This window comes from Heptranchias perlo, chromosome 2 (genome assembly GCF_035084215.1).
Source record: "Heptranchias perlo isolate sHepPer1 chromosome 2, sHepPer1.hap1, whole genome shotgun sequence".
NCBI classification, from domain to species: domain Eukaryota; kingdom Metazoa; phylum Chordata; class Chondrichthyes; order Hexanchiformes; family Hexanchidae; genus Heptranchias; species Heptranchias perlo.
In genome coordinates, this window is record NC_090326.1 from 3,382,670 (window position 1) to 3,404,790 (window position 22,121).

General features: G+C 47.0%; 1 protein-coding gene across 1 annotated transcript; it reads left to right on the forward strand.

The window, feature by feature from the left end:
• The first annotated feature begins 10,140 nt into the window (after window positions 1–10,140).
• On the forward strand, window positions 10,141–17,139 carry LOC137331565 (probable G-protein coupled receptor 139). Its single transcript, XM_067995445.1, has 3 exons — window positions 10,141–10,378; window positions 10,515–10,595; window positions 16,238–17,139. Exons 1-3 carry the CDS (start codon window positions 10,141–10,143, stop codon window positions 17,137–17,139), a joined length of 1,221 nt encoding a protein of 406 aa, XP_067851546.1.
• The last annotated feature ends 4,982 nt before the right edge of the window (window positions 17,140–22,121 follow it).

Sequence of the window (22,121 nt, forward strand, 5' to 3'; positions counted from 1 at the left end):
CAGCGATAAGAGGAGCGAGAGAGGAGAGGGAGATGAGCGCGGGATCAGCGATAAAAGGAGGAGCAAAAGAGGAGAGAGAGAGCGGAACGCGGGATCAGCGATAAAAGGAGGAGCGAGAGAGGAGAGAGAGAGCGGAACGCGGGATCAGCGATAAAAGGAGGAGCGAGAGAGGAGAGGGAGATGAGCGCGTGTTCAGCGATAAAAGGAGGAGCGAGAGAGGAGAGAGAGAGCGGAACGCGGGATCAGCGATAAAAGGAGGAGCGAGAGAGCGGAGCGCCGGATCATGGATAATACAAGAGAAGGGACGGAGAGCGGAGCACCGGCGGGAAGAGAGGTAAAAAAAAACACCTGAAGTGAATTCAGCACAAGGGAAGGAGCTGATTGGTGAGTAGCTGGTGAGTATTTTTTCTGGTGAGTTTTTTTTAAAGTTTTTTCGTTTTTTTAAGTTTAGTTAATAATATAATAAATCGAGTCATACAGGGCACCTCAGACCAGTTGAATGCACGGCCTGTGCCATGTGGGAACTCCAGGAAACTTTCCCTCTCCTGGAGTGCAGGAAGTGTCATCAACTGCAGGAGCTTGAGCTCCGGTTTTCGGAGCTTGAGCAGCGGCTGGTGCCACTGCAGTGAAGCCGCTAGGCTGAAAGTTTCATGGATAGCACGTTTCAGAAGGTGGTCACCCCACAGTTTAAGAGAGTGCAGGCAGAGAGGGACTCGGTGACCGCCTGACAGAGAAGGAGGACGAGGCAGGTAGAGCAGGTCTCCACTGAGGGCATCTCACTCTCTAGCCAGTATTCAAATATAAATACTGGTGGGGGAGAGGGTTCCTCTGGGGAGTGCAGCCAGATCCAAGTCCACAGCACCATGGGTGGCTCAGCTGTAAGGGGAGGATGAGCATGGTCAGGAGAGCGATAGTGATAGGGGATTCTATAGTTAGTGGGACAGATAGGCGTTTCTGTGGCTGCAGACATGATTCCGGGATGGTATATTGCCTCCCTTGTGCCAGGGTCAAAGATGTTATCGAGCAGATGCAGTACATTCTGAAGGGGGAGGGTGAACAGCCAGAGGTCATGGCCCATATTGGTACCAATGACATAGATAGAAAGGGGGATGAGGTCCTGTAGACAGATTTTAAGGAGTTAGGAAAGAGATTAATAAGCAGGACCTCAAAGGAAGTAATCTCTTGATTACTCCCAGTGCCATGCACTATCGGTTGTAGAAATAGGAGGATAAAGCAGATGAACGCGTGGCTGGAGAGATGGGGAAGGAGGGGGGGCTTTAGATTCCTGGGGCATTGGGTTCACTTCAGGGGGAGGTGAGACCTGTACAAGTCGGACAGGTTGCACCTCAACAGGGCCGGGACCAATATCCTTGTGGTGTGGTTTGCTCGTGATGTTGGGGAGGGTTCAAATGTGCTTGGCAGGGGGATGGGAACCTGAGCATAGATTCAGAAGGGCGAGAAGCAGAGCTGGAAATGGAAGGCAGAAAATTAGTTTTAAAGGCAGAGCAAACAAAGGTTAGAAACTAGACAACAAAAGTATTTGGCCATGCTTAATGGTATATACCTCAATGCAAGGATTATAGTGAATATAAGGCAGATGAGCTAAAGGCACAGATAGATACGTGGAAGTACGATATCTTAGCTAGTACAGAAGCATGGCTTAAACAGGGGCAGGAATAGCAGATCAACCTTCCTGGTTACAGAGTTTTCAGACGAGATGGAGAGGGAGATAAAGAAATAGGGGGAGTTGCAATATTGGTTACAAAAAAACAATTATGGCTGTGAGGAGGAATTATATGTTAAAAGGATCATCAAATTAGGCCACATGGGTTGAGCTGGAGAACAAAAAAGGGGCAGCCACACTGCTGGAAGTGTACTATAGACCACCAAACATTCAGAGGGAGATAGCAGAGCAAATATGTAAGCAAATTTCTGAGAAGTGCTAAAACAATAGAGCAATAATAGTAGGGGATGTCAACTACCCTAATATTAACTGGGATCGAATCGGTGCTAAAGGTATAGAGAGCACAGAATTCTTAAAGTGCATTCAGGAAAACTTTTTTAGCCAGTACGAAGCAAGCCCAACAAGTAGGGGCAGTTCTGGACTTAGTTTTGGGGAATGAAGCTGGGCACGTGGAAGGAGTATCAGTGGGAGAGCATTTTGCTGGTAGTGATCATAATTCAGTTAGATTTAGTATAGTTATGGAAAAGGACAGAAATAGAACAGGATTACTGTTCTAAATTGGGGAAAGGCCAATTTTACTAAGCTGAGAAGTGATTTAGCAAAAGTGGACAGAAACAGCTACTTGAAGGTAAATCAGTGTCAGAGCAGTGGGAGGCATTCAAGAGGGAGATTCAAGGGGTTCAGAGGAAACATGTTCCCACAAAGAAAAAGGGCGGGACTGCCAAATCTAAAGCCCCGTGAATGACAAGAAGCATACAGGATAAGATAAGTCAAAAAGTGAATCTTATGTCAGACAGCGAGATCTCAATACTGCAGAAAGCCAAGACAAGTATAGAACGTGCAGGGGTGATATTAAAAAGGAAATTAGGAAAGCAAAGTTGGGGGGGGCATTAAGAAATCCTGCAACTAAAATTAAGGAATACCCAAAAATGTTTGAAAATACATAAAGAGTAAAAAGATAACTAAAGAAAGTACAGTTAACCTATGTGTGGAGTCTGAAGATGTGTGTATGTTATTTAATGAATACATTGCGTCTTTCTTCAGAAAAGAGAGGGACGATGCAGAGAATGTAGTTAAGGAGGAGGATTATGAAATATTGAATGAGGTAAAGATGTTTAGCATCTATGAAAGTCGATAAATCGCCAGACACAGAGGAAATATATCCCCAGCTGCTAAGAGAAGCAAGGGAGAAAATAACAGAGGCTCTAAAATCATATTCCAATCTCCCATGGACACAGGCATGGTGCCGGAGGATTGGAGGACTGCTAACATCGTACCGTTGTTTAAAAAGGGAGAAAGTGATAGACCGAGTAATTATATTCCAGTCAGTCTAACCTCGATGGTGGGCAAATTATTGGAATCGATTCTGAAGGACAGCATAAATCGTCATTTAAAAAGGAACGAGTTAATCAAGGATAGTCAGCATGGATTTGTTAAGGGAAGGTCATGTCTGACTAATTTGATTGATTTGTTTGAGCAGGTAATAAGAAGGGGCCATGAGGGTAACGCATTTGAGGTAGTGTACATGGATTTACCAAGGCTTTTGACAAGGTCCCACATGGCAGACTGGTCAAAAAAGTAAAAGCCTGTGGGATGAAAGGGAAAGTGGCTAATTGGATCCAAAATTGTCGCAGTGGCAGGAAGCAAAGTGTAATGGTTGACAAGTGTTTTTGTGACTGGAAGGCTGTTCCCTGTGATACAAGGTCCCTTGCTTTTTGTGGTATATTTTAATGATTTGGACTTGAATGAGAAGTTTGAGAAGGCTTGATCAAGAAGTTTGCAGATGATACAAAAATTGGCTGTGTAGTTGATAGTGAAGAGTAAAGCTGCAGACTGCAGGAAGATATCAATGGACCGGACAGGTGGGCAGAGAAAATGGAATTCAATCCAAGGAAGTGTGAGTTAATGCATTTGGAGAGGGCAAATAAGACAAAGCAGTAGACAGTAAATGGGAGGGTACTTAGAGGTGTAGAGGATCAAAAGCGACCTTGGAGTGCACGTCCACAGATCCATGAAGGTAGCAGGACTGGTAGATAAAGTGGTTAAAAAGGCATAAGGGATACCTTCCTTACTAGCCGAGGCATACAATATAAGAGCAGGGAGGTTATGACAGAACTGTATAAAATACTGGTTAGGCCACAGCTTGAGTACTGCGTACACTTCTGGTCACCACATTACAGGAAAAACGTGATTGCACTAGAGAGGGTACAGAGGAGATTTACGAGGATGCTGCCAGGGCTAGAGAATTTTAGTTATGAGAAAAAATTGGATAGGATGGGGTTGTTTTCTTTGGAACAAAGGAGGTTGAGGGGTGATGTTAAGGTATGTAAAATTATAACAGGACTAGATAAAGTGAAGAGAGATGACCTATTTCGCTTAGCAGAGGTGCCAGTGAACATGGGGCATAGATTTAAAGTGATTGTAAGGGGATTAGAGGGGAGCTGAGGAGAATTTTTTTCACCCAGAGGGTGGTGGGGGTCTGGAAATCACTGCCTGAAAGGGTGGCAGAGGCAGAAACCCTCAAGTCATTTAAAAAGTACTTGGGTGTGCGCTCGAAGTTCTGTAGCCTACAGGGCTGTGGACCAAGTGCTGGAAAGTGGGATTAAACTGGACTGCTGTTTTTCGGCCGGCACGGACACGACAGGCCGAATGGCCTCCTTCTCTGCGGTAACTTTCTATGATTCTGCCTTTTTTACATCTGCCTCCCTGTGCCCCTCTCTCTCTCTCTCTCTTTCTCCCTCCTGATTTCATCCGTCTTTTTGTCTTTCCACCTCTGTCTGCAATCTGTTTCACTCCGTATGTGGGAAAGTTTACTGAAACACATTACAACCAATGTCAATCAGAGTCCGGGTATGTTTACTGACGCACATTACAACCTGTATCACTCAGTATCCAGGTATGCTTACGGACACACATGACACCGTGTATCACTCAGTATACCGCTTTGTTTACTGACACACATTACAATCTGAGTCACTCAGTACCTGTGTATGCATACTGACACACATTACAATCTGTGTCACTCAGTATCCGGGTATGTTTACTGACACACATTACAACCTGTGTCACTCAGTATGTGGGTACACTCAGTATGTGGGTATTTTCCACAACATTCACCTGAGGAAGGAGGAAGCCTCCGAAAGCTTGTGAATTTCAAATAAAATTGTTGGACTATAACTTGTTGTTGTAAAATTGTTGACAATATGTGGGTATATTGAGAGAAACACATTACAATCTGTGTCACTCAGTATCCAGGTATGTTTACTGACACACATTACAATCTGAGTCACTCAGTATCCGGGTATGTTTACTGATGCACATTAGAATCTGAGTCACTCAGTACCTGTGTATGCATACTGACACACATTACAATCTGTGTCACTCAGTATCCGGGTATGTTTACTGACACACATTACAATCTGTGTCACTCAGTATCCGGGTATGTTTACTGACACACATTACAATCTGAGTAACTCAGTATCTGTGTATGCATACTGACACACATTACAATCTGTGTCACTCAGTATCCGGGTATGTTTACTGACGCACATTACAACCTGTGTCACTCAGTATCCGGGTATGTTTACTGACACTCATTACAACCTGTGTCACTCAGTATCCGGGTATGTTTACTGAAACACATTACAATCTGTGTCACTCAGTATCCGGGTATGTTTACTGAAACACATTACAATCTGTGTCACTCAGTATCCGGGTATGTTTACTGACGCACATTACAACCTGTGTCACTCAGTATCCGGGTATGTTTACTGAAACACATTACAACCTGTGTCACTCAGTATGTGGGTATGTTTACTGAAACACTTGATACAATCTGTGTCACTCAGAATCTGGGTATGTTTTCTGAAACACATTACAATCTGTGTTACTCAGTATCCGGGTATGTTTACTGACACACATTACAATCTGCGTCACTCAGTATGTGGGGATGTTTACTGACACACATTACAATCTGTGTTACTCAGTATGTGGGGATGTTCAGAGAAACACATTACTATCTCTGTCAATCAGAATCTGGGTTTGTTTAGTGAAACACATTACAATCTGTTTCACTCAGTATCTGGGTATGTTTACTGACACACATTACAATCTGCGTGACTCAGTATCTGGGTATGTTTACTGACACACATGACAACCTGTGTCACTCAGTATCTGGGTATGTTTACTGACGCACATTACAATCTGTGTCACTCAGTATCCGAGAAATCACAGCCTTGGATATGGGGTGAAATACACTGAAGTGTTTATAAAAAGTCACGGAACACAATTTGTGCGTAGAATTCTTCTTTGTTTTCTCGGCAGTGATGGGTTGTGAAGGAAGAGACGGGCCCGAGCTCCCTCTGATGGGTTGTGAAGGGAGAGACGGGCCCGAGCTCCCTCTGATGGGTTGTGAAGGGAGAGACGGGCCCGAGCTCCCTCTGATGGGTTGTGAAGGGAGAGACGGGCCCGAGCTCCCTCTGATGGGCTGTGAAGGGAGAGACGGGCCCGAGCTCCCTCTGATGGGTTGTGAAGGGAGAGACGGGCCCGAGCTCCCTCTGATGGGTTGTGAAGGGAGAGACGGGCCCGAGCTCCCTCTGATGGGCTGTGAAGGGAGAGACGGGCCCGAGCTCCCTCTGATAGGCTGTGAAGGGAGAGATGGGCCCGAGCTCCCTCTGATGGGTTGTGAAGGGAGAGGTGGGCCCGAGCTCCCTCTGCTGGGTTGTGAAGGGGGAGACGGGCCCGAGCTCCCTCTGATGGGTTGTGAAGGGAGAGACGGGCCCGAGCTCCCTCTGCTGGGTTGTGAAGGGAGAGACGGGCCCGAGCTCCCTCTGATGGGTTGTGAAGGGAGAGACGGGCCCGAGCTCCCTCTGATGGGTTGTGAAGGGAGAGACGGGCCCGAGCTCCCTCTGATGGGTTGGGAAGGGAGAGGTGGGCCCGAGCTCCCTCTGATGGGTTGTGAAGGGGGAGACGGGCCCGAGCTACCTCTGATGGGTTGTGAAGGGAGAGACGGGCCTGAGCTCCCTCTGATGGGTTGTGAAGGGGGAGACGGGCCCGAGCTCCCTCTGATGGGTTGTGAAGGGGGAGACGGGCCCGAGCTCCCTCTGATGGGTTGTGAAGGGGGAGACGGGCCCGAGCTCCCTCTGATGGGTTGTGAAGGGGGAGACGGGCCCGAGCTCCCTCTGATGGGCTGTGAAGGGAGAGACGGGCCCGAGCTCCCTCTGATGGGTTGTGAAGGGAGAGAAGGGCCTGAGCTCCCTCTGATGGGTTGTGAAGGGAGAGACGGGCCCGAGCTCCCTCTGATGGGTTGTGAAGGGAGAGACGGGCCTGAGCTCCCTCTGATGGGTTGTGAAGGGAGAGACGGGCCCGAGCTCCCTCTGATGGGTTGTGAAGGGAGAGACGGACCTGAGCTCCCTCTGATGGGTTGTGAAGGGGGAGACGGCCCGAGCTCCCTCAGATCCGCACTGACCCCGAGCTGCGGGTGAAATGAAATAAAGTTCAACCTGCAGCAGTGAGCCGTTGGAGAGAGATCAGAGTCCGGAATCAAGGAGGACATTTATGATACTGTCCTTGAATATAATTTATATCAAATACTCCTTGAATTCTCTGCCTGGGGAATTCATAACTGGGAATCGCCTGTGAAATCAGCCTAAATATTAAAATAGGAACCGCCCAACGAGGGGCTCGAACCCATGAACCTGAGAACAGTTCACTTCGCACAGGCTGGAGACTGAGACTGTGTCTTTCCAGTTCAGAGTGGGGCTCATTCCCACCCCAGGTGAGATCAGATAATCATAGAAATGTTACAGCACAGAAGGAGGCCATGATTGAATCTCCTTCACCTCCCCCTCGGGCAGTGCATTCCAGATCCTAACCACTCGCTGTGTAAAAAAGTTTTTCCTCATGTCGCCTTTGGTTCTTTTGCCAATCACCTTAAATCTATATCCTCTGTTTCTTGACCCTTCCGCCAATGGGAACAGTTTCTCTCTATCTACTCTGTCTCGACCCTTCATGATTTTGAATACCTCGATCAAATCTCCTCGCAACTGTCTCTGTTCCGAGGAGAACAACCCCAGCTTCTTCAGTCTAACCATGTAACTAAAGTCCCTCATCCCTGGAATCATTCTAGTAAATCTTTTCTGCACCCTCTCTAAGGCCTTCACATATTTCCTAAAGTGCGGTGCCCAGAACTGGACACAATACTCCAGTTGTGGCCGAACCAGTGTTTTATAAAGGTTCTCCATAGCTTCCTTGCTTTTGTACTCTAGCCTTCTATTTATAAAGCCCAGGATCCCCTACGCTTTTGTAACTGCTTTCTCAACCTGCCCTGCCACCTTCAATGATTTGTGCACATATACCCCCAGATCTCTCTGTTCCTGAACCCCTTTTAGAATTGTGCCCTCTTGTTTATATTGCCTTTCCTCATTCTTCCTACCGAAATGCATCACCTCGCATTTTTCTGCATTAAATATCATCTGCCATGTGTCCGCCCAGTCCACCAGCCTGTCTATTGCCTCTTGAAGTCTATCACCATCATCCTCAATGTTCACTGCACTTCCAAGTTTTGTTTCACTCCCAAATTTGGAAATTATGTCCTGTACACCCAAGTCCAAGTCATTCATATATATCAAGAAAAGCAGGGGTCCCAGTACTGACCCCTGTGGAACCCCACTGCACACCTCCCTCCAGTCCGAAAAACAACCGTTCACCATTACTCTCTCTTTCTTGTTCCTTAGCCAATTCTTTATCCATGTTGCTACTGCACCTTTTATTCCACGGTCTTCAATCTTGACGACAAGCCTATTATGCGGCACTTTATTGAACACCTTTTGGAAGTCCATAAACATCACATCAACTGCATTGCCCTCATCTACCCTCTCTGTTACCTCATCAAAAAACGTTATCAATTTGATTTAACATGATTTGCCTTTATCAAATCCATGCTGGCTTTCCCTAATCAATCTACACTTGTCCAAGTGACTGTTAATTCTGTCCCGGAATATCATTTCTAAAAGTCTCCCCTCCAATGAGGTTAAACTGACTGGCCTATAGTTGCTGGGTTTATCCTTACACCCTTTTTTGAACAAGGGTGTAACGTTTGCAATTCTCCAGTCCTCTGGCACCACCCCTGTATCTGAGGATGTTTGGAAGATTATGGCCAGTACCTCCGCAATTTCCACCCTTACTCCCCTCAACAACCTAGGGTGCATCCCATCCGGACCGGGTGACTTATCTACTTTAAGTACACCTAGCCTTTCTACGACCTCTTCTTTATCAACTTGTAGCCCATCCAGTATCTTAACTACATCTTCATTTACCGAGACTCTGGTAGCATCTTCTTCCTTGGTAAAGACAGATGCAAAGTACTCATTTAACACCTCGGCATTCATGAGTAGGTCTCCTTTTTGGTCGCTAGTCATTCCCGACCCTCCTCTTACTGCCCATTTACTGTTTACATGCCTATAGAAGACTTTTGGATTCCCTTTTATGTTGGCCGCCAGTCTATTCTCACACTCTCTCTTTTCTCCTCTTATTTCCTTTTTCACTTCCTCTCTGAACTTTCTATATTCAGCCTGGTTCTCACTTGTGTTATCAACCTGACATCTGTCATATGCTCTTTTTTCTGCTTTGTCTTACTCTCTATCTCTTTTATTATCCAGGGAGCTCTGGCTTTAGTTGCCCCACCTTTCTCCCTCATGGGAATGTGCCTCGACTGAACCCGAATCATCTCCTCTTTAAATGCTGCCCATTGTTCAATTACAGTTTACCTGCCAATCTTTGATTCCAATTTACCCGGGCCAGATCTGTTCTCATTCCACTGAAATTGGCCCTCCTCCAATTGAGTATTTTTACTTTAGAGTGGTCCGTGTCCTTTTCCATAGCTATTCTAAACCTTATGATACTATGATCGCTGCTCCCTAAATGCTCCCCCACTGACACTTGCTCCACTTGGCCCACCTCATTCCTGAATAACACAGCACAGGCCGAGGATCGAGCCTGGGCCTTTCCTGCTCTGTGTGGGGCTCAATATGTAAATGAACCTGCTCTCTCCTCACATCAGTGCTGCCAGACTGTGGGTCTCATAGTTTCTGTTCTTCCAAACATTCATTAAAATAGTATACTGGGCTTTGGGCTTTCTATCCTTGTAATATTTGGTTAAATATATGTTATGTTATAAAAATTGTTTGGTTTAACTGAATCTGTTTGTTCAGTGAGTGTAATTAATGTCAGTCTCCGTGGGCCCTAATTGTGTCACTGGAGTGTTTCTCTCTGCTATTAATAAGCGACTTCTTTCAACGTGTTATCCCATAGTGTCAGTGGGAGCATCACCTCCGGCACTAACAGGGATCAGCGACTCCACAGAGAGGGAAAGAATAGATCGGAATCTGAGAACAACAGATTGGAATGTTACAACAATGGGTCGGAATCTGAGAACAATAGATTGGAATATTTCAACAATGGATCGGAATCTGAGAACAATAGATTGGAATATTTCAACAATGGGTCGGAATCTGGGAACAATAGATTGGAATATTTCAACAATGGATCGGAATCCGGGAACAACAGATTGGAATATTTCAACAATGGATCGGAATCTGGGAACAATAGATTGGAATATTTCAACAATGGGTCGGAATCCGGGAACAACAGATTGGAATATTTCAACAATGGATCGGAATCTGAGAACAATAGATTGTAATGTTATACACGGGATCAGAATCTGAGAACAATAGATTGTAATGTGAAACAATGGGTCGGAATCTGAGAACAACAGATTGGAACAGCCCATTATGGACTTTTCAAGTTGTGTATCTACTTTATGATTCACTAGCATTCGAGGAGCGGGCACTTTATGTGATTCTTGGTCTACAAGTAATTTACTATCCTCCCCTCGCTGCTGTTGGTGTCTCTGGTAAGTCTCGATATCCAGCTATTAATCCTATAACCAATGATTCACTTATGACTGTTCTTGTAGTACCCTGTCCCACACTCGCTGCAGTTCGATTTGATGACAAGTCTCCATATCCAGCTGTTAATTATATAAACCATGTCTTACTGTATTGCTCTTCTAGTCATTTACTGACCAACACTCGCTACTGTCGATGTCACTGGTAAGTCTCGATATCCAGCTGTTAATTCTATGAACCATGTTTCACTGCATTACTGTTCTTTTTTCCCCTGTCCCATACTCACTGCCATTGTTGTTCCAGGTAATTCACTATATCCAGTTATTAATTCTATAAACCAGGTTTCACTGTATCACTGTTATTTTTGTCCCCTGCCCTGCATTTGCTGCTGTACGATTTGATGGTAAGTTTTTATAACCAGCTCAAAAATTAAAGGGGGCACTCGGGAAGGGAGATATATTGATGGGTGGAACAGGGATGGGAGATATATTTAAGGGGATTTTCTGGGTGTGAGATTTAATTCACAATGGATCCCTGAGAGTGAGGCTGTATTTCAGGGATTCTGAATGTATGCATGTTTCACAGGGTCCTTGGGGTGTGTCAGTGTTTGAATGGGGTCCAGGCATGGCACTAATATACAAGGGATCCAGTAATGGTACTAATATACAAGGGGTCCAGAGACAGTGATAATATACAGCAGATTCAGAGACACTACTAATAACTACAAAGGATCCATAGACGGTGCGAATGTACTGGGGATCCAGAGACGGTGCTAATATTTACAGGGGATCCAGAAATGGTATTAATAATAACAGAGGATAAAGAGATGGAAATAATACATACTGGGTATCCAGAGACAGTACTAATATTTACTGGGTATCCAGAGACAGTACTAATATTTACTGGGGATCCAGAGACAGTACTAATATTTACTGGGGATCCAGAGGCGGTACTAATACTGACAGGGGATACAGAGACGTTACTAATATTTACAGTGGATGTAGAGACATTATTAATATGTACAGGGGATGTCGAGAAGGTACAAATATTTTCAGGGGATCCAGAGATTGTTCCAATATTGACAGGCCATCCAGTGAGGGTACGAATATTTACAAGGGATCTGGAGATGGAACTGATAGTTACAGGTGATGTAGAGACGTTACAAATAAATATCGCGGATGTAGAGATGGTACAAATATTTACACGGGATCCAGCGATGGAATTAATATTTACAGGAGATGTAGAAAATTCATTGGTATTTACAGGGGATCCAGGGATTGTACTATTATTCACACATTGATATTGAGATGGTAATAATATTTACAGAGGGATCCAGAAACCGTACTAATGTTTAAAGGTGGTCCAGAGATGGTACTAATATTTACAGGGGAGGTATAGACATAATTAATATTTACAGGTGATGTAGGGAAGCTACTAATAACTACATGGGATCCAGGAACGGTACTAATATTACAGGGGATCCAGGGTCAGTAGAACGTTTATAGTGGATCCAGAGACTGTACTAGTAGTTACAGGGGACCCAGGGATGGTACTAATATTCAGAGGGATCTCGAGAGCTCATAATAATTACATGTGGTCCAGAGATGCTACTAATATTTGCAGGGGCTCCAGTGATGGTACTCATATTTATATGTGGTTCAGAGACGGTACAAATATTTACAGGACGGTACAAGTATATACAGATTCTCTCAATCCACTGTAAATCGTGATAATATTTACAGTGGATTTAGAGAATCTACTAATATTTACAGGGGTGTAGAGACGTTATTACTATTTACAGGGGCTGTGGAGAAGATACTAATATTTACAAGGGATCTGGAGACACTGCTAATATTTACAGTGGGTCTAGAGACGGTAATAATATTTATAGGTTATCTAGAGACTCGACTAATATTTACAGGGGAAACAGAGACAGTACTAATTCTTACAGGGGACAAAAAAATGTTAGTATCATTCAGAGTGGAATGCAGAGACAGTAATAATATTTACTGAGGAATGCAAAGACATTACTAGTATTTGCAGGAAACCCAGAGATGGTATTAATCTTTACAGGGGATTCAGAGACGGTGCTAATATTTACAGGGAATCCAGATATGATACTAACATGAAACAAAAATGGTACTAATATTCACAGTGGGATCCGGAGATGGTGTTAATGTTTACAGGGAATCAAGAGATGGTACTGAAATTTATAGGGGGTCCAGAGATGGTGCTAATATTGCTAATAATGGTGCACAGGATCCAGATGCATTACTAATATTTACAGGGGATCCAGAGAGGGTACCAATATTTACAGGGGATCCAGAGACAGTACTAATATTTACAGGGGATCCAGAGATGCTACTAATATTTACAGGAGATCCAGAGATGGTCCTAATATTGATAAAGAAGAGGTACTTGAAAGGCTAGCTGTACTTAAAGTAGATAAGTCACCCAGTCCGGATGGGATGCATCCTAGGTTGCTGAGGGGAGTAAGGGTGGAAATTGCGGAGGTACTGGCCATAATCTTCCAAACATCCTTAGATACGGGGGTGGTGCCAGAGGATTGGAGAATTGCAAATATTACACCCTTGTTCAAAAAAGTGTGTAAGGATAAACCCAGCAACTATAGACCAGTCAGTTTAACCTCAGTTGTGGGGAAACTTTTAGAAACGATAATCCAGGACAGGATTAACAGCCACTTGGACGAGTGTGGATTGATTATGGAAAGCCAGCATGGATTTGTTAAAGGCAAATCGTGTTTAACTAACCTGATAGAGTTTTTTGATGAGGTAACAGAGAGGGTAGAAGAGGGCAATACAGTTGATGTGGTGTATATAGACTTTCAAAAGACGTTTGATAAAGTGCCGCACGGTAAGCTTATCATAAAGATTGCGGCCCATGGAATAAAGGGGGCAGTCGCAAGATGGATACAGAATTGGGTAAGAGGCAGGAAACAGAGAGTAGTGGTGAACGGTTGTTTTTTGGACTGGAGGGAGGTGTACAGTGATGTTCCCCAGGGGTCGGTGCTGGGACCACTGCTTTTCTTGATATGTATTAATGACTTGGACTTGGGTGTACAGGGCACAATTTCAAAATTTGCAGATGACACAAAACTTGGAAGGGTAGTAAACAGTGAGGAGGATAGTGATAGACTTCAAGAGGACATAGACAGGCTGGTGGCATGGGTGGACACATGGCAGATGAAATTTAACGCAGAAAAATGCAAAGTGATACACTTTGGCAGGAAGAATGAGGAGAGGCAATATAAACTAGAGGGCACAACTCTAAAAGGGGCACAGGAACAGAGAGGTCTGGGGGTATATGTGCATAAATCGTTGAAGATGGCAGGGCAGGTTGAGAAAGCGGTTAAAAAAGCATACGGGATCCTGGGCTTTATAAATAGAGGCATAGAGTACAAAAGTATGGAAGTCATGATGAACCTTTATAAAACACTGGTTCGGCCACAACTGGAGTATTGTGTCCAGTTCTGGACACCGCACTTTAGGAAGGATGTGAAGGCCTTAGAGAGGGTGCAGAAGAGATTTACCAGAATGATTTCAGGGATGAGTGACTTTAGTTACGTGGATAGACTGGAGAAGCTGGGGTTGTTCTCCTTGGAAGAGAGAAGGTTGCGAGGAGATTTGATAGAGGGATTCAAGATCATGAACAGAGTAGTTAGAGAGAAACTGTTCCCATTGGCGGAAGGGTCAAGAACCAGAGGAGATAGATTTACGGTGATTGGCAAAAGAACCAAAGGTGACATGAGGAAAAACTTCTTTACACAGCGAGTGGTTAGGATCTGGAATGCACTGCCCGAGGCAGTTTCAATTGTGGCTTTCAAAAGGGAACTGGATAAGTACTTGAAAGGAAAAGAAATTGAAGGACTACGGGGATAGGGCAGGGGATGGAACTAGCTGGATTGTTCTTGCATAGAGCCGGTGTGCACTCGATGGGCCGAATGGCCTCCTTCCGTGCTGTAACCTTTCTTTGATTCTACAGGGGATCCAGAGATGATACTAATTTTTACAGGGGACCCAGTGAAAATAATAATATTTACAGGGGATCCAGAGATGATACTAATTTTTACAGGGGATCCAGAGACAGTACTAATATTTACAATGGGATCTGGAGACAGCACTAATATTTACAGTTGATCCAGAGATGGTACTAATATTCATTGCAGGATCCATATGCAGTAATAATACTTACAGCGGATCCAGGCACAGTACTAATATATACTGGGGATCCAATATTTATAGCAGTTCTAGAGTTGGTACTCATATTTACAGAGTGATACAGAGACGGTAATAATTTTTACAGAAGATCCAGAAACAGTGCTAATATTTACAGGCTATCCAGAGACAGTACTAATATTTACAGGAATCCAGAGAAGTTACTAATATTCACAGACGAGAAAGAAATGGTAACAAAAATCACAGGGGGATCCACTGGCAGGAGTAATATTTACATGGGATCCGGAGATGGTGCTAAAATTTACTGGGGATCCAGAGATGGTACTAGTATTCACTGGTGATCCAGAGACAGATACAGATGCAGTCCTATTATTTACAGTGAATCCAGATTTGGTACTAACATTTACAGGTGATCCAGAGACTGTACTAAGATTTACAGGGAATCCACAGATGGTACTAATGTTTACACTGTATCCAGAGACACTACTACTATTTAAAGAAGGATCCAGAAATGGTAATAATATTTTCAGAGGATCCAGAGACGTCACTAATATTTAGATGGGATGTAGACACGTTATTAATGATTACAGAGGATGTAGAGAAGGTACTAATATTTACAAGGGATCAAGGGAAGGTAATAATACCTACAGAGCATCCCGTACACTACTAATATTTACAGGGGATCAAGGGACAGGACTAATATTTACAGGATCTCCAGAGACAGTACTAATATTTACATGGGATACAGATACAGTGCTAATATTCGCAGGGTGAACCAGAGACTGTAATAATGTTTACCGAAGGATCCAGAGATGGTATTAATATTTATAGGTTATCCAGAGAATTTACCAATAGTTACAGGGGCTCCAGAGATGGTATTAATATTTACAGGGGCTCCAGAGATGGTATTAATAATTACAGGGGCTCCACAGATGGTATTAATATTTACAGGGGCTCCAGAGATGGTATTAATATTTACAGAGGATCCAGAGATGGTATTAATATTTACAGAGGATCCAGAGATGGTATTAATATTTACAGGGGCTCCAGAGATGGTATTAATATTTACAGAGGATCCAGAGGCAGTATTAATATTTACAGGGGCTCCAGAGATGGTATTAATATTTACAGAGGATCCAGAGGCGGTATTAATATTTACAGGGGCTCCAGAGGAGGTATTAATATTTACAGGGGATCCAGAGATGGTATTAATATTTGCAGAGGATCCAGAGGCGGTATTAATATTTACAGGGGCTCCAGAGATGGTATTAATATTTACAGAGGATCCAGACACAGTATTAATATTTACAGGGGATCAAGAGGCGTTACTAATATTTACAGAATATCCAGAGACGGTATTGATACTTATAGGGGCTCCAGAGACTGTGCTAATATTTACACAGTGTCCCTGCCTGATGTATAATTCCCCTGTTTGTTTCCCTTTCTTACAGTTAATTTACTGGCGATTGTGACCCTGTCTCGGGGAAAGTGTGGTCTCTCCAAATGTGTCACTCGCTACCTGGTGGCGATGGCAGCGGGGGATTTAATGGTCATTATCTTCGATCTGATACTCAGACAGATTCCCATTGCCTTTGGAGGGCAGTTTCGTTTCCTGTACTCCATCCCCTTGTGTAATATCCACGCCGTCCTGCTTTTCGCAGCCACAGACTGTTCTGTCTGGTTCACCGTCACTTTCACCTTTGATCGATTTGTGGCCATTTGTTGTGAGAAGCTGAAAACTAAATATTGCACCGAGAGAACGGCGGCTGTGGTTCTGGGAACAGTGATTTTGCTGAGCTGTTTGAAGAACATTTCCTGGTACTTTATGTTCACGGGTTGGTATCAACTTCACAATACGCCCTGGTTTTGTTTGGTAACAATCAGTGTTCTGGAATCACGTGTGTGGGGAGTGATCGAACTCCTGCATTATATCCTCACCCCGGGGGTCCCATTTGTTCTGATTCTGCTGCTCAATGCTTTCACCGTCAGATCCATTTTAGTGGCCAGCAGAGCCCGCAGGAGACTCCGGGGTCACAGCAGTGGGGAGAGTCCCAGAGACCCAGAGATGGAGAGCAGAAGGAAATCCATCATTTTACTGTTTCTTATCTCGGGGAATTTCATACTGTTATGGGCATTGTTATTAGTGCATTCTATATGGAACCGGATGTTTTATTTGGGGTTTGAGTCTGTATTTCTATCTCAGTTGATACTAGAACTGGGATACATGCTCCAGCTCCTGAGTTGCTGCACAAACACTTTTATTTATGCCGTGACCCAAACGAAATTCAGAGAGCAGTTGAAGAATGTGGTGAAATATCCCTTCATTGCAAGTGTTCAAATCATTAAATCATGAGAGGATCTGAAGACTTTCTCAGAGCAGAGTCAGTTTTGTATCATACGGTGTCTGATTCTCTCTCCACCAGACACTGTGTATTCTGCAATCACTGAAACCTTTATAACTTGAGGCTATTTATCAACTCATTTCAGAGCGTGTCTCAAAGTTCATGGGGTAAAAAATGGATAGGGGCCGTTTTCGGGCGTTGGTAGCGTGATGTGCTATTACCCCCGCCCGATGACTCCTGCACAGGCAGGTCACAAGTTTCAGCCCACCAGAGGACTGACCTGCAATCAGGACTCCATTCCAGGCCTTGCAGGTGGAATCAATGCAATTCGCACTTTCCACCACCAGGGGAGCTCAATCTCTTAAAGGGAGGATGTTTCTTAGAAATTTCTTAAAGGTAGCTGGTACCTGTTATTTGCTGAAAATAACAGTCTACTGTCTGCACGGAGTCTGAACAGAGATCAGACATCGCACACGTAAAACACAGATGCAGGTCCCATCCCTATGTTTACACACTGATGAGTTATGTTAAAACATTGAATAAAGGTTGCACACTACTAAATCCCACATCCTCCAATCTGCACACCAGACCTCACCAATCTGCCGAACTGAGTTGGTACCAGGCCTGCGAGGGTGCATGCACCAAGGTTCTCTGATGATGCACTAGAGACCTTGGTGCAAGAGATGGACAGAAGGAGGGACACCCTATATCCGCAGGGTTTGGGGGGGGGGGGTGCAAGAGGCCCTCCAGACATATATCCAAAAGGCAGTGGGAGGCAGCGGGGGACGAAGTCAATGCCAGGCCCACAGCATCATGAACATGGATGCAGTGCAGGAAGAAGTTCAATGCTTTGACATGAGTCGTCAAGGTGAGTGAGGTCAACTGTCAAGTGGAGTCTCCTCCAAACTGCACCACACACGACACCCCCATCACCCACATACCAACAAACTCTTTCCATCAGGACTCAACTCTTCCAATCAGATGCTTCCTCTCACCCTTACACATTGCCACTGTTGCAAGCCACCCACCCACAACTCACAGGCCACACATACTGGCAGCTATTCAACCATGACAGGCACATCACCCAGACACACATCCCGCTTTCTTGCAGGAGAAGGTGGCGCATATCAGCAAGTGGCAGTGGCATTTAGCCCCTCGAGCCTGTTCCACCATTCAATGTGATCATGGTGGACCTGTGACCTAACTCCATATACCCACCTTAGCCCCATATCCCTTAATACCCTTGGCTCACGGAAATCTATCAATCTCAGATTTAACATTCACAAGTGAGCTAGCATCAACTGCCGTCTGTAGAAGAGTGTTCCAAACGTCTCCCACCCTTTGCGTGTAGAAGCATTTCTGAACTTCACTCCTGTACGTCCTGGCTCTAAATGTTAGGCTATGTCCCCGTGTCCTAGTATTGAAGTCCAGGAGACCTCCAAAAACAGTTACAAATGTCTCCGCAGCCAGAAGCAATAATCCAGCCACTAACCTGTAAATCCTGCATGGTCCCTTTAAATAGCGCCGGTGGGGGGCCCTCCAGGTGCTCCTGGACATGTTCAGATGGTCGGGGTTAAGACTGTGCATTGAGTTGAGCGTTAAGCCCCAAAATGGTGTCTATCACTTTAAATCAGTGTCGCACACTGATTAAAGCCATTTTCTCCCGACTTTACATGATTCCAGCGTTAACTCCTTTACAAAGATGGCATCCAACGCATGTCACGTGAGTGGTAAAGTCCACACTCTCCCCCCACACACCCCCCTGGGGAGAGCAGTGAGTGGTAAAGTCCACACTCTCCCCCCACACACACCCCTGGGGAGAGCAGTGAGTGGTAAAGTCCACACTCTCTCCCCACACACACCCCTGGGGAGAGCAGTGAGTGGTAAAGTCCACACTCTCTCCCCACACACACCCCTGGGGAGAGCAGTGAGTGGTAAAGTCCACACTCTCCCCCCACACACACCCCTGGGGAGAGCAGTGAGTGGTAAAGTCCACACTCTCCCCCCACACCCCCCCCCCCCTGGGGAGAGCAGTGAGTGGTAAAGTCCACACTCTCGACCCACACACTCCCCTGGGGAGAGCAGTGAGTGGTAAAGTCCACACTCTATCCCCACACACCCCTGGGGTGAGCAGTGAGTGGTAAAGTCCACACTCTCTCCCCACACACACCCCTGGGGAGAGCAGTGAGTGGTAAAGTCCACACTCTCCCCCCACCCCCCCCCCCCCCCCCTGGGGAGAGCAGTGAGTGGTAAAGTCCAAACTCTCCCCCACACACACCCCTGGGGAGAGCAGTGAGTGGTAAAGTCCACACTCTCCCCACAGACACCCCCCCTGGGGAGAGCAGTGAGTGGTAAAGTCCACACTCTCTCCCCACACACCCCTGGGGTGAGCAGTGAGTGGTAAAGTCCACACTCTCCCCACACACACCCCTGGGGAGAGCAGTGAGTGGTAAAGTCCACACTCTCCCCCCACACACCCCCCCTGGGGAGAGCAGTGAGTGGTAAAGTCCACACTCTCCCCACACCCCCCCCCTGGGGAGAGCAGTGAGTAGTAAAGTCCACACTCTCCCCACACACTCCCCTGGGGAGAGCAGTGAGTGGTAAAGTCCACACTCTCCCCACACACACCCTGGGGAGAGCAGTGAGTGGTAAAGTCCATACTCCCCCCACACACCCCCCTGGGGAGAGCAGTGAGTGGTAAAGTCCACACTCTCCCCACACACACCCCTGGGGAGAGCAGTGAGTGGTAAAGTCCACACTCTCCCCCCACACCCCCCCCCCCCCCTGTGTAGAGCAGTGAGTGGTAAAGTCCACACTCTCCCCCCACACACACCCCTGGGGAGAGCAGTGAGTGGTAAAGTCCACACTCTCCCCACACACCCCCCCTGGGGAGAGCAGTGAGTGGTAAAGTCCATACTCTCCCCCCACACACACCCCTGGGGAGAGCAGTGAGTGGTAAAGTCCATACTCTCCCCACACACACCCCTGGGGAGAGCAGTGAGTGGTAAAGTCCACACTCTCCCCACACACACCCCTGGGGAGAGCAGTGAGTTGTAAAGTCCACACTCTCCCCACACCCCCCCCCCCCTGGGGAGAGCAGTGAGTGGTAAAGTCCATACTCTCCCCCCACACACGCCCCTGGGGAGAGCAGTGAGTGGTAAAGTCCATACTCTTTCCCCACACACCCCTGGGGAGAGCAGTGAGTGGTAAAGTCCACACTCTCCCCACACCCCCCCCCTGGGGAGAGCAGTGAGTGGTAAAGTCCACACTCTCCCCCCACACCCCCCCCTGGGGAGATCAGTGAGTAGGAAAGTCCATACTCTTTCCCCACACACCCCTGGGGAGAGCAGTGAGTGGTAAAGTCCGCACTCTCCACCCCACACACCCCCCCTGGGGAGAGCAGTGAGTGGTAAAGTCCACACTCTCCCCACACACCCCTGGGTAGAGCAGTGAGTGGTAAAGTCCACACTCTCCCCCCACACCCCCCCTGGGGAGAGCAGTGAGTGGTAAAGTCCACACTCTTTCCCCACACACCCCTGTGGAGAGCAGTGAGTGGTAAAGTCCACACTCTCCCCACACACACCCCCCTGGGGAGAGCAGTGAGTGGTAAAGTCCACACTCTCCCCCCACACCCCCCCCCCCCCCTGGGGAGAGCAGTGAGTGGTAAAGTCCACACTCTCCCCCCACACACCCCCCCTGGGGAGAGCAGTGAGTGGTAAAGTCCACACTCTCCCCCCACACACCCCCCCTGGGGAGAGCAGTGAGTGGTAAAGTCCACACTCTCTCCCCACACACACCCCTGGGGAGAGCAGTGAGTGGTAAAGTCCACACTCTCTCCCCACACACACCCCTGGGGAGAGCAGTGAGTGGTAAAGTCCACACTCTCCCCCCACACACACCCCTGGGGAGAGCAGTGAGTGGTAAAGTCCACACTCTCCCCCCACACCCCCCCCCCCCCCTGGGGAGAGCAATGAGTGGTAAAGTCCACACTCTCGACCCACACACTCCCCTGGGGAGAGCAGTGAGTGGTAAAGTCCACACTCTATCCCCACACACCCCTGGGGTGAGCAGTGAGTGGTAAAGTCCACACTCTCTCCCCACACACACCCCTGGGGAGAGCAGTGAGTGGTAAAGTCCACACTCTCCCCCCACCCCCCCCCCCCCCTGGGGAGAGCAGTGAGTGGTAAAGTCCAAACTCTCCCCCACACACACCCCTGGGGAGAGCAGTGAGTGGTAAAGTCCACACTCTCCCCACAGACACCCCCCCTGGGGAGAGCAGTGAGTGGTAAAGTCCACACTCTCTCCCCACACACCCCTGGGGTGAGCAGTGAGTGGTAAAGTCCACACTCTCCCCACACACACCCCTGGGGAGAGCAGTGAGTGGTAAAGTCCACACTCTCCCCCCACACACCCCCCCTGGGGAGAGCAGTGAGTGGTAAAGTCCACACTCTCCCCACACCCCCCCCCTGGGGAGAGCAGTGAGTAGTAAAGTCCACACTCTCCCCACACACTCCCCTGGGGAGAGCAGTGAGTGGTAAAGTCCACACTCTCCCCACACACACCCTGGGGAGAGCAGTGAGTGGTAAAGTCCACACTCTCCCCACACACACCCCTGGGGAGAGCAGTGAGTGGTAAAGTCCACACTCTCCCCCCACACCCCCCCCCCCCTGTGTAGAGCAGTGAGTGGTAAAGTCCACACTCTCCCCCCACACACACCCCTGGGGAGAGCAGTGAGTGGTAAAGTCCACACTCTCCCCACACACCCCCCCTGGGGAGAGCAGTGAGTGGTAAAGTCCATACTCTCCCCCCACACACACCCCTGGGGAGAGCAGTGAGTGGTAAAGTCCATACTCTCCCCACACACACCCCTGGGGAGAGCAGTGAGTGGTAAAGTCCACACTCTCCCCACACACACCCCTGGGGAGAGCAGTGAGTTGTAAAGTCCACACTCTCCCCACACCCCCCCCCCCCCCCCGGGGAGAGCAGTGAGTGG

Coding starts and splice junctions, on each gene's coding strand:
- LOC137331565 (XM_067995445.1), top strand. CDS start 10,141: ATGGATCGGAATCTGAGAACAATAGATTGGAATATTTCAACAATGGGT. Junction 10,379..10,514: donor GAATCTGAGAACAATAGATT/GTAATGTTATAC, acceptor ATGATTCACTAG/CATTCGAGGAGCGGGCACTT. Junction 10,596..16,237: donor CGCTGCTGTTGGTGTCTCTG/GTAAGTCTCGAT, acceptor CCTTTCTTACAG/TTAATTTACTGGCGATTGTG.